The sequence below is a fragment of the Mobula birostris genome, chromosome 5 (genome assembly GCF_030028105.1).
Source record: "Mobula birostris isolate sMobBir1 chromosome 5, sMobBir1.hap1, whole genome shotgun sequence".
NCBI lineage: Eukaryota > Metazoa > Chordata > Chondrichthyes > Myliobatiformes > Myliobatidae > Mobula > Mobula birostris.
The window spans coordinates 200,911,329-200,923,880 of NC_092374.1; the positions used below are offsets into that span (position 1 = coordinate 200,911,329).

Here is a 12,552-nt window from a genome sequence, read left to right on the forward strand (position 1 = left end):
AACAAGGTTTACTCTCACAAGAGCCAACCAACGACCTGGCAGCTTCTTGCTGTGGTCACAGGGTTCTTATCCTGCCGTTTGATGGGAAGCAGGTGCGTGTAGTTAGTGATACCTGGGAATGATTGGAATCTAAATGAGGTGATTGAGGCCCAATTCTTGAGGCAAATGGCAAGGAGGGGGATTGCCAGACGGGACCATGACAGGTCCACAAGCTGCACAACCCAGCAACACTAGCTCTTCAACACTAGCTTAACCACAAGACATTTTACAATGACCAGTTAACTAACTAACCACTTCATCTTTGTACTAGAGTCATAGAGTGATAGAAAAGTACAGCACAGAAACAGGCCCTTTGGCTCATCTAGTCCATGCCGTCACATTTAAACTGTCTTCTCCCTTCAACCTGTACCGTGATCATCGCTGTCCACACCTCTGCAATCCATTATCTGTCCAAACTTCTCTTAAACATTGAAATCGAATTTACATGTATCACTTGCACTGGCAGCTCATTCCACACTCTTACAGCCCTCTGAGTGAAGAAGTTTCCCCTCATGTTCCCCTTAAACTTTTCACCTTTCACCCTCACACATGACCTCTAGTTGTGTCCCACCCAACCTCCGTGGAAAAAGCCGGCTTGCATTTACTCTCCTCATAATTTTGTATACCTCTCTCAAATCTCCCCTCAGTCTTCTACCTTACAATGAATAAAGTCCTAACCTGTTCAATCTTTCCTTATAACTCAGATCCTCCAGTCTGAGCAACATCCCTGCAAATGTCCTCTGTTCTCTTTCATCCTTATTTACATCTTTCCTGTACATAGGTGACCAAAGTTGCACACAATACCCCAGATTAGACCTCACCAACATCTCATACAACTTCAGCATAAGATCCCATCTCCTGCACTCAATACTTTCATTTATGAAGGACAAAGTGTCCAAAGCTTTCTTTTATGACCCTCAACAAGAGAAAACCTGCAGATGATGGAAATCCAAGCAACACACACAAAATGTTGGAGGAACTCAGCAGGTCAGACAGCATCTATGGGCATGAATAAACAGTCGATGTTTCAGTCTGAAATTTTGTGTGTGTTGTTTTGGATTTTCAGCATCCGCACTCTTTCTTGTCTTTATGATTTTAATCACCTTGTACAGTTCTGGTTACGTATCTATGGGAAGGATGTCATTAAACTGAGAGAGTATAAAACAGATTAACAAGGATGTTACTGGGACTGGAGGGTTTGGGTTATAAGGAGAGGCTGGATATTCTGGAACTTTTTCCTGGAGCTCAGGAGGCTGCCAAAGGAAACCGTAGAGGTGGGTACAGTTACAACAACTTAAAAGACATCTGGACAGGAAAGGCCTCAAAGCTCTCGGTTTTTTTTCTGGACACCAGAATTAACCAGTTCCCCTCCACCACTACTCTGCTCCGCTTAGCTGAACTTCTCCTTTGGCTCCTCCCACTTCATTTGGACAAATGGTGGAGCCATGGGCCCTTGCGTGGGTCCCGGCTATGCCTGCCTGTTTGTCAGCTATATGGAACAGTCTATGTTCCAAACCCACATTGGTGACCATTCCGCACTTTTCCTGCTACTTTGACGACTGCATTTGTGTTGCTTCCTGCACCCATATTGAGCTCGTCGACTCGGTGTAAAGACAGTAAGGTAGAAGGGCTGAAATGTGTGTACCTCAATGCAAGAAGCATCAGGAACAAAGGTGATGAACTGAGAGCTTGGATACATACATGGAATTATTACAGAGACTTGGCTGGCACCAGGGCAGGAATGGATTCTCAATATTCCTGGATTTCAGTGCTTTAAAAGGGATAGAGAGGGCAGAAAAAGGGGAGGAGGGGTGGGATTGCTGGTCAGGGATACTATTACAGCTACAGAAAGGGTGGGTAATGTAGCAGGATGCTCTTTTGAGTCAATATGGGTGGAAGTCAGGAACAGGAAGGGAGCAGTTACTCTACTGGGGGTATTCTATAGGCCCCCTGGTAGCAGCAGAGATACAGAGGAGCAGATTGGGAGGCAGATTTTGGAAAGATGCAAAAATAACAGGGTTGTTAACATGGGTGACTTTAACTTCCCTAATATTGATTGGCACCTGATTAGTTCCAAGCGCTTAGATGGGGCAGAATTTGTTAAGTGTGTCCAGGATGGATTCCTGTCACAGTATGTGGACAGACCGACCGGGGGAATGCCATACTGGATCTAGTACTAGGTAATGAATCGGGTCAGGTCACAGATCTCTCAATGGGTGAGCATCTGGGGGACAGTGACCACCGCTCCCTGGCCTTTATAATTATCATGGAAAAGGATAGAATCAAAGAGGACAAGAAAATTTTTAATTGGGGAAAGGCAAATTATGAGGCTATAAGGCTAGAACTTGCGGGTGTGAATTGGGTTGATGTTTTTGCAGGGTAATGTACTATGGACATGTGATCGATGTTCAGAGATCTCTTGCGGGATGTAAGGGATAAATTTGTCCCGGTGAGGAAGATAAAGAATGGTAGGGTGAAGGAACCATGGGTGACAAGTGAGGTGGAAAATCTAGTCAGGTGGAAGAAGGCAGCATACATGAGGTTTAGGAAGCAAGGATCAGATGGGTCTATTGAGGAATATAGGGAAGCAAGAAAGGAGCTTAAGAAGGGGCTGAGAAGAGCAAGAAGGGGGCATGAGAAGGCCTTGGTGAGTAGGGTAAAGGAAAACCCCAAGGCATTCTTCAATTATGTGAAGAAAAAAAAGGATGACAGGAGTGAAGGTAGGACCGATTAGAGATAAAGGTGGGAAGATGTGCCTGGAGGCTGTGGAAATGAGCGAGGTCCTCAATGAATACTTCTCTTCGGTGTTCACCAATGAGAGGGAACTTGATGATGGTGAGGACAATATGAGTGAGGTTGATGTTCTGGAGCATGTTGATATTAAGGGAGAGGGGGTGTTGGAGTTGTTAAAATACATTAGGACATATAAGTCCCCGGGGCCTGACGGAATATTCCCCAGGCTGCTCCACGAGGCAAGAGAAGAGATTGCTGAGCCTCTGGCTAGAATCTTTATGTCCTCGTTATCCACGGGACTGATACCGGAGGATTGGAGGGAGGCGAATGTTATTCCCGTGTTCAAAAAAGGTAGTAGGGATAGTCCGGGTAATTATAGACCAGTGAGCCTTACGTCTGTGGTGGGAAAGCAGTTGGAAAAGATTCTTAGAGATAGGATCTATAGGCATTTAGAGAATCATGGTCTGATCAGGGACAGTCAGCATGGCTTCGTGAAGGGCAGATCGTGTCTAACAAGCCTGATAGAGTTCTTTGAGGAGGTGACCAGGCATATAGATGAGGGTAGTGCAGTGGATGTGATCTATATGGATTTTAGTAAGGCATTCGACAAGGTTGCACACAGTAGGCTTATTCAGAAAGTTAGAAGGCATGGGATCCAGGGAAGTCTGGCCAGGTGGATTCAGAATTGGCTTGCCTGCAGAAGGCAGAGGGTGGTGGTGGAGGGAGTAAATTCAGATTGGAGGATTGTGACTAGTGGTGTCCCACAAGGATCTGTCCTGGGACTTCTACTTTTCGTGATTTTTATTAACGACCTGGATGTGGGGGTAGAAGGGTGGGTTGGCAAGTTTGAAGACGACACAAAGGTTGGTGGTGTTGTAGATAGTGTAGAGGATTGTCAAAGATTGCAGAGAGACATTGATAGGATGCAGAAGTGGGCTGAGAAGTGGCAGATGGAGTTCAACACGGAGAAGTGTGAGGTGGTACACCTTGGAAGGACAAACTCCAAGGCAGAGTACAAAGTAAATGGCAGGATACTTCGTAGTGTGGAGGAGCAGAGGGATCTCGGGGTACATGTCCACAGATCCCTGAAAGTTGCCTCACAAGTGGATAGGGTAGTTAAGAAAGCTTATGGGGTGTTAGCTTTCATAAGTCGAGGGATAGAGTTTAAGTGTCGCGATGTAACGATGCAGCTCTATAAAACTCTGGTTAGGCCACACTTGGAGTATTGTGTCCAGTTCTGGTCAACTCACTATTGGAAGGATGTGGAAGCATTGGAAAGGGCACAGAGGAGATTTACCAGGATGCTGCCTGGTTTAGAAAGTATGCATTATGATCAGAGATTAAGGGAGCTAGGGCTTTACTCTTTGGAGAGAAGGAGGATGAGAGGAGACATGATAGAAGTGTACAAGATAATAAGAGGAATAGATAGAGTGGATAGCCAGCGCCTCTTCCCCAGGGCGCCACTGCTCAATACAAGAGGACATGGCTTTAAGGTAAGGGGTGGGAAGTTCAAGGGGGAGACTAGAGGAAGGTTTTTTACTCAGAGAGTGGTTGGTGCGTGGAATGCACTGCCTGAATCAGTGGTGGAGGAAGATACACTAGTGAAGTTTAAGAGACTACTAGACAGGTATAGGGAGGAATCTAAGGTGGGGGCTTATATGGGAGGCAGGGTTTGAGGGTTGGCACAACATTGTGGGCTGAAGGGCCTGTACTGTGCTGTGCTGTACTATTCTATGTTCTATGTTCATCCACTTTGCCTCCAATTACACCCTGCTCTCATATTTTCTGACTAACAGACACCCTGCTCTCATACTTTCTGGCTAACAGACCCTAATCTGTTAAGTCAGACCACCTCTCCTCCTCCATTCTCACCCTGAATACGGGTGTGCCTCAAGGCTGTGTGCTGAGCCCTCTTCTGTGTTCCCTTTTCACCTATGGCTGCGTTCCTGCACACGGTTCTGACTCCATAATCAAGTGCACAGAGGACACCACGGTGGTTGGCCTGATCAGGAGGGATGACGAGACGGCCTACAGGGACGAGGTCCAGCACCTGGCCACGTGGTATGCCAACAACAACATGGCCTTTACACCCAGAAGACCAAGGAGAGCATTGTGGACTTCAGGCATGCTAGGAGCCACACTCATGTCCCCATCTACATCAACAGAGCTGTAATAGAGCATGTATCAAGCTTCATATTCCTTAGTGTCCACATTTCTGATGATCTCACCTGGTCCCTGAACTCCTCCATCCTGATCAAAAAGGCGCAACAGTGCCTTTATTTCCTGCAGAGCATCAAGAAAGCTCACCTCTGTCCCAGGATACTGACGGTCTTCTACCGCTGTACCATTGAGAGCATACTCACCAACTGCATCTCAGTGTGGTATGGCAATTGTCCCGTATCGAACCGCAAAGCACTGCAGCGTGTGGTGAAAACTGCCCAGTGGATTATCGGCACCCAATTGCCCACCATTGAGAACATCTACCATAAACGCTGCCTGGGCAGGGCGAAAAGCATTATCAAGGATGCATCTCACCCTAACCATGGACCTTTGACTCTCCTCCCATCCGGTAGGCGATACAGGAGCCTCCTGTCCCGCTCCAGCGCGAAGCGGTATTGCACCCATATTGGACTGTCTCAGTACTTTTATATTTGTGTGCTGTAGCACTTACTTTTTAATCACAGTTATTTTGCAAATAATACTATTCTTTTGCATTTCTGGTCAGATGTTAAGTGCATTTCATTGGCTTTGTATCTGTACTCGGCACAATAACAATAAAGTAGAATCTAATCTAATTTAATATTCACCTGGTCCATTTCAGATGCCTCCCTTCACTTTCTTGATCTCACTGTCTCTATCTCTAGAGACAGCTTATCCACAATGTCTATTACAAACCCACGGACTCTCGCAGCTGCCTGTACTATACCTCATCCTACCCTACTTGTAAAACCGCCATCCCCTTCTCTCAATCCCTCTGTCTCCTCCGCGTCTGCTCTCAGGATGAGGCTTTTCATTCTAGGATGAAGGAAATATCCTACTTTTTCAAAGAAAGGGGCTTCCATTCCTCCAGCATCAACACTGCCTTCAACTGCAGCTCTTCCTTTGCACACATGTCTGCTCTTACCCCATCCTCCTCCACCCTACTAGGGATAGGGTTCCTCTTGTCCTCATCTGCCACCCCACCAGACTCTGCATCCAGCACATTATTCTCCAAAACTTCTGCCACCTCCAATGGGATCCCACCATCAAACACATCTTCCCTCCTGCCTCACCCCCAATTTCTACTTTCCACAGGGAATGCTCCCTACGTGACTCCCTTGTCCATTCATCCCTCCCCACTGATCTCCCTCCTGGCTCTGATCCTTGCAAGCAGAACAAGTGCTCAACCTGCCCCTACACATTCTCCCTCACTATCATCCGGGGGCATAAACAGTCCTTCCAGGTGAGGTGACAATTGACTTGAGTCCTTTGGGGTCATAGACTGAGCTCGGTGTTCCCAGTGTGGCCTCTCATGTATCAGTGAGACCCGACATAGATTGAGAGGTCGCTTCGCCGAGCATCTACGCTCAGTTTGCCAGAACAAGCAGGGTCTCCCAGTGGCCACCCATTTTAATTCCACTTCCCATTCCCATTCCGATATGTCCATCCATGGCTTCCTGCACTGTCAGGACAAGGCCATACAACACCTTATATTCCGTTTGGGGAGCCTCCAACCTGATGGTAAGAACATCATTTTAAACTCCTGGTAATGCTCCCAAACCGCCCCTCCGCCTTCTCCATTTCCCATCTCCTTCTCCCTCTATCAGCTGATCTTACCAATCAACTTCCCAGCTTGTTACTTCATCCCTCCCCCTCCAAGTTTCACCTATCACCTGGTGGTTCTCTCTCCCTTCCCCCGAGCCTTTTAAATCTACTCCTCAGCTTTTTTTCTCCAGTCCTGCCGAAGGATTTTGGCCCGAAACGTCGACTAGTTTTTTCCATTGATGATGCCTGGCCTGCTGAGTTCCTCCAGCATTTTGTATGTGTTGCTTGGGTAGGAAATGTTTAAAGGAATATTGGGCAAAATACAGGTAAATGGAACTAGATCATTCAAGTGAGTTGGTCAGCACTAACTAATGAATTCGGCCTTACCTCCATTTTAAATGCCTCCAGTGTTCACTCACCTCATCCTCATCCAGTTGTTGCTCCACCCCTTTCTCACATCCGTTTCCACTCTCAGCCCAGATTCTCTTTCCATTTTTGAGAAAAGGTCTCAGTTTGAAACATCGACTGTATTATACCTCCCTTAACACATGCTGCTTGACCCGCTGAGATCTTCCAGAATTTTGTGTGTGTCGAGGGAAAAATCCGCTCTCCCTCTCGAGGAAAAGCCTCGGGAAGATGGTACATGCAGAAAAATGCTGGTGAACGCAGTAGGCCAGGCAGCATCTGTAGGAAGTGGTACAGTTGGGAAGCTCAAGAAGGGATCGTCCAGTATGGCCAAGTGAAATAGAAATTGATATGGGAGGTGAGGGGAGTAATGAATTAAAAGTATTGTATATGAATGCACAAAGTATAAAAAATAAAGTGGATGAGCTTAAGGCACAGTTGGAAACTGACAAGTATGATGTTGTGGGAATAACAGAGACATGGCTTCAAGTGGACAGGGCCTGGGAAATGAATATTCAGGGATATACGTCCTATCAAAAGGAAAGACTGATGGGCAGAGGGGGTGGGATGGTTCTGTTGGTGAGGAATGATATTCAGTCCCTTGCGAGGGGGGACATAGGATCAGGAGACATAGAGTCAGTGTGGATAGAACTGAGAAATTCTAAGGGTAGAAAGACCCTAATGGGAGTTATCTACAGGCCCCCAAACAGTAGTCTGGATGTAGGGTGTAAGTTGAATCAAGAGTTAAAATTGGCATGTCGCAAACAAAGGTAATTCTACGGTTGTTATGGGGGACTTCAACATGCAGGTAGACTGGAGGAATCAGGTTGGTACTGGACCCCAAGAAAGGGAGTTTGTGGAGTCCCTCCGAGATGGATTCTCAGAACAGCTTGTACTGGAGCCTACCAGGGAGAACGCAATTCTAGATTTAGTGTTGTGCAATGAACCGGATTTGATCAGGGACCTCAAGGTAAAGGAGCCATTAGGAGGCAGTGACCATAATATGATAAGTTTTAACCTACAATTTGAGAGGGAGAAGGGAAACTCGGAAGTGTCAGTATTACAGTTGAACAAAGGGAAGTATGGTGCTATGAGGGAGGAGCTGGCCAAAGTTCAATGGAACAATACCCTAGCAGGGATGACGGTGGAACAGCAATGGCAAGTGTTTCTGGGAATAATGCGGAAGGTGCAGGATCAGTTCGTTCCAAAGAGGAAGCAAGATCCTAGGGGGAGTAAGGGGAGGCCGTGGCTGACAAGGGAAGTAATGGACAGTATAAAAATAACAGAGAAGAGGTATAACATAGCAAAGACGAGTGGGATGCCGGAGGATTGGGAAACTTTTAAAGAGCAACAGAAGGTAACTAAAAAGGCAATACGCAGAGACAAAATGAGGTACGAAGGTAAACTAGCCAAGAATATAAAGGAGGATAGTAAAATCTTCTTTAGGTATGTGAAAAGAAAAAGAATAGTTAAGACCAAAATTGGGCCCTTGAAGACAGAAGCGGGTGAATTTATTATGGGGACAAGGAAATGGCAGACAAGTTGAACAGGTACTTTGAATCTGTCGTCACTAGGGAAGAAACAAACAATCTCCCAGATGTAATAGTGGCCAAAGGACCTAGGGTAATGGATGAATTGAAGGAAATTTATATTAGGCAGGAAATGGTGTTGGATAGGCTGTTGGGTCTGAAGGCTGATAAGTCCCCGGGACCTGATGGTCTGCATCCCAGGGTACTTAAGGAGGTGGCTTTAGAAATCGTGGACGCATTGGTAATCATTTTCCAATGTTCTATAGATTCAGGATCCGTTCCTGTGGATTGGAGGGTGGCTAATGTTGTCCCTCTCTTCAAGAAGGGAGGAAGAGAGAAATTATAGACCGGTTAGCCTGACGTCGGTGGTGGGAAAGATGCTGGAGTCAATTATAAAAGATGAAATTACGACACATTTGGATAGTAGTAACAGGATTGGTCCAAGTCAGCATGGACTAATGAAGGGAAAATTGTGCTTGACTAATCTTCTGGAATTTTTTGAGGATGTAACTATGAAAATGGACAAGGGAGAACCAGTGTATGTAGTGCACCTGGACTTTCAGAAAGCCTTTGGTAAAGTCCCACATAGGAGATTATTGGGCAAAATTAGTGCACATGGTATTGGGGGCAGAGTACTGACATGGATTGAAAATTGGCTGGCTGACAGAAAACAAAGCGTAGCGATTAACGGGTCCCTTTCGGAATGGCAGGCAGTGACCAGTGGGGTACCGCAGGGTTCAGTGCTGGGACAGCAGCTGTGTACAATATATATTAATGATTTAGATGAGGGAATTAAAAGTAACATTAGCAAACTTGCTGAAGACACAAAGCTGGGTGGCAGTGTGAAATGTGATGACGATGTTATGAGAATGCAGGGTGACCATTGGACAGGCCAGGTGAGTGGGCAGATGCAGTTTAGTGTGGATAAATGTGAGGTTATCCACTTTGGTGGTAAGAATAGGAAGGCAGATTAGTATCTAAATGGAGTCAAGTTAGGAAAAGCGGAAGCACAACGAGATCTAGGTGTTCTTGTACATCAGTCACTGAAAGCAAGCATGCAAGTACAGCAGGCAGTGAAGAAAGCTAATGGCATGCTGGCCTTCATAACAAGGGGAATTGAGTATAAGAGTAAAGAGGTCCTTCTGCAGCTGTACAGGGCCCTGGTGAGACCACACCTAGACTACTGTGTGCAGTTTTGGTCTCCAAATTTGAGGAAGGACATTCTTGCTATTGAAGGAGTGCAGCGTAGGTTCACAAGGTTAATTCCCGGGATGGCAGGACTGTCATATGTCGAAGGATTGGAGCGACTGGGCTTGTATACTCTGGAATTTAGAAGGCTGAGAGGGGATCTTATTGAAACATATAAGATTATTAAGGGATTGGGCACGCTGGAGGCAGGAAGCATGTTCCCGCTGATGGGTGAGTCCAGAACCAGAGGCCACAGTTTAAGAATTGGGGGTAGGCCATTTAGAACGGAGTTGAGGAAAAACTTTTTCACTCAGAGAGTGGTGGATATATGGAATGCTCTGCCCCAGAAGGCTGTGGAGGCCAAGTCTCTGGATGCTTTCAAAAGAGAGATGGATAGAGTTCTTAAAGATAGTGAAATCAAAGGTTATGGGGATAAGGCAGGAATTGGATACTGATAGCAGATGATCAGCCATGATCACAGTGAATGGCGGTGTTGGGTCAAAGGGCTGAATGGACTACTCCTGCACCTATTGTCTATTATCTATTGTCCATCCGCTGCAGTTTGGTAAAACCCTGGAAGAGGGTCCTGTCGGCCACCTGAACGTGCCCGAGCAGCCTCTCCCCCGGTCCCGGGGCCGCGCTGCCCTGGTCTCCCCATGATCCCTGGGGACTCTCTAATTCTTTGCTTCTCTCCCCAGTCTCTGTCACCCTGGATGTGGAAACGGAGCATCCGTGGCTCGAGGTGTCTGAGGATCGGAAGACTGTGAGATACACCTCGACCCTGAGGGATCTCCCTGACACCGGGAAGAGGTTCACATTCTGGCTTTGTGTGCTGGGATCGGAGGGATTCACATCAGGGAGACATTACTGGGAGGTGGAGGTGACGGGGAATCGGCGCTGGAGCCTGGGAGTCGCTGTAGAGTCTGTGGAGAGGAAGGAACGGATTGGAACGAGTCCGGAGACCGGATTCTGGATCATCGGGCGGGTTAACGACGAGATGAAGGTTTTCACCTCCCCTGTGTCCCGTCTCCCTGCCGATCCCATCCCCGGGAGGGTGGGAGTTTATCTCAGTTACGAGTCCGGGACAGTTTCATTTTACAACGCAGAGAGAAAGTCCCATCTCCACACCTTCACTGGGAATAAATTCACGGAGAAACTTTATCCTTCATTCGAAACTTGGAATGAAGACGAGTGGCTGAGAATCTGCTCCAGTTCCGCTCCAGGTCTGTAAACGGGTTGGGTCCCAGGACCGGCGTCAGGAGTAAGTCAGTGTAAATATAAATGTGCGGAGAGTGAAATAAACACGATGTGAGAATTATCGATCCATTAGTTTTAACTCGTTCACCGCATCTGTCAATGGAACATAAACACTGCGGATTCAGCAGCAGCCACGGGCGTCGGGTCCTGAGCTCCCCGACTCCCCCAATTCCTAAAGTCCACCGGGACTGACAGAGTAACTGGGACAAGTGGTAGTGGTGCTGACTGGAAGAGGGAGGTCAGGGTGAAACTTGGTAACATGGAACATGTAGAGTTGGTAACACACAAAGCACCGGGGTCTCCCAGCGTGTCAGGTAACATCCAAGGGAAATTGACAGGCGAGGGTGTGATAGGTAGATGAGAGACGGGTGGAAACATGATAGAAACTGGGAGGTGAGATGTGTCAGTGACAAAGGGCTGAAGATTTTAGAATCTGACAGGAGGGGAAAGTGGAGCCTGGAATAAAGGGAGAGAGGTGGGGAGGAGTGTGTGGGTGATGGGGAATGGAGAGGGTGGGGGAGGAGGGGGAAGAGATAGGGTGATGGGGCTGGTGAATCAGGAGGAGAGAGACAATTAAACAGGAAAAGTGACAGAGAGGGAGCGACTACCAAAAGTTTGAGACTTCAATGTTCCTGTCAACAGGTTGCAGGCTGCCTGGGCAGAATATGAGGAGCAGTTACGACACAAATAGAGCCAGGATTTCTGCTTTGAATCAGATAGACCATAAGATACAGGAGCAAAATTAGGTCATCTGGCCCATCGAGTCTGCTGTGCCTTTCAATCATGGCTGATCATTTTTCTATCTCCTCCTCTACCCCAGTTCCCGGCCTTCTCCCTGTAACCTTTGATGCCATGTCCAAGCAAGATCCTATCAATCTCTGCCTTAAATACACCCAACGACCTGGCCTCCACAGCTGCATGTGGCAACAAATACCACAAATTCATCATCCTCTGGCTAAAGAAATTTCTCCGCATTTGTTTTGAAAGGGCACCCCTCTATCTTGCGGCTGTGTCCTCTTGTCCTAGACTCTCCCACAATGGGAAACACCCTTCCCACACCTACTCTGTCTAGCCCTTTCTACATTAGAACTGTTTCAATGAAGGAAACTTGGAATCAATTTTTAAAATTGGTTACACTTCATCGTTATGTGCCCGCCACTCTCTCCTACAATTTAAAATGTTCCATAGGGCTCATATGACTGAGGATAAGTTTTCTCGTTTTTATTTAGATATATCTCTGTGTTGTGATAAATGTAATAATGGAGAGGCTTCACTGATTCATATGTTTTGGACATGTCCGAGTCTTGAAAAAGATTGGAAAGAAGTATTTCAAACCTTCTTGATACTTTTTTAAAGTAAACTTTAAGCCTAATCCTTTGACGGCTTTATTTGGTATTGTTGGAGGAAAGGATATTGTTTTGGAGTCATCTGACTTGCACATTTTGGCTCTTATGTCTCTTATGGCCAGAAGAACGCTTTTGCTTAAATGGAAAGATGAGGAGCCTCCTATTCACGCCCAATGGTTACATGATGCAATGTCATGTTTAAATTTAGAGAAGATTCGATATTCAATCTCTGAATCTAGTCAAGACTTTCAAACATTGTGGGGACCTTTTCTGAATTATTTTCAAAGCCTTTGATTTGCTGTTAAAGCACA

The 12,552-nt window shown here is 46.5% G+C and overlaps 1 protein-coding gene across 1 annotated transcript in view; it reads left to right on the forward strand.

Moving 5' to 3' along the window:
* Positions 1 to 12,552, forward strand: part of LOC140198469 (uncharacterized) — a 151,656-nt gene that overhangs the window by 19,418 nt on the left and 119,686 nt on the right. The window contains 1 exon segment of the mRNA XM_072259554.1: positions 10,337 to 10,861. Within this exon segment, the coding sequence (XP_072115655.1) occupies positions 10,337 to 10,861 (525 nt within the window).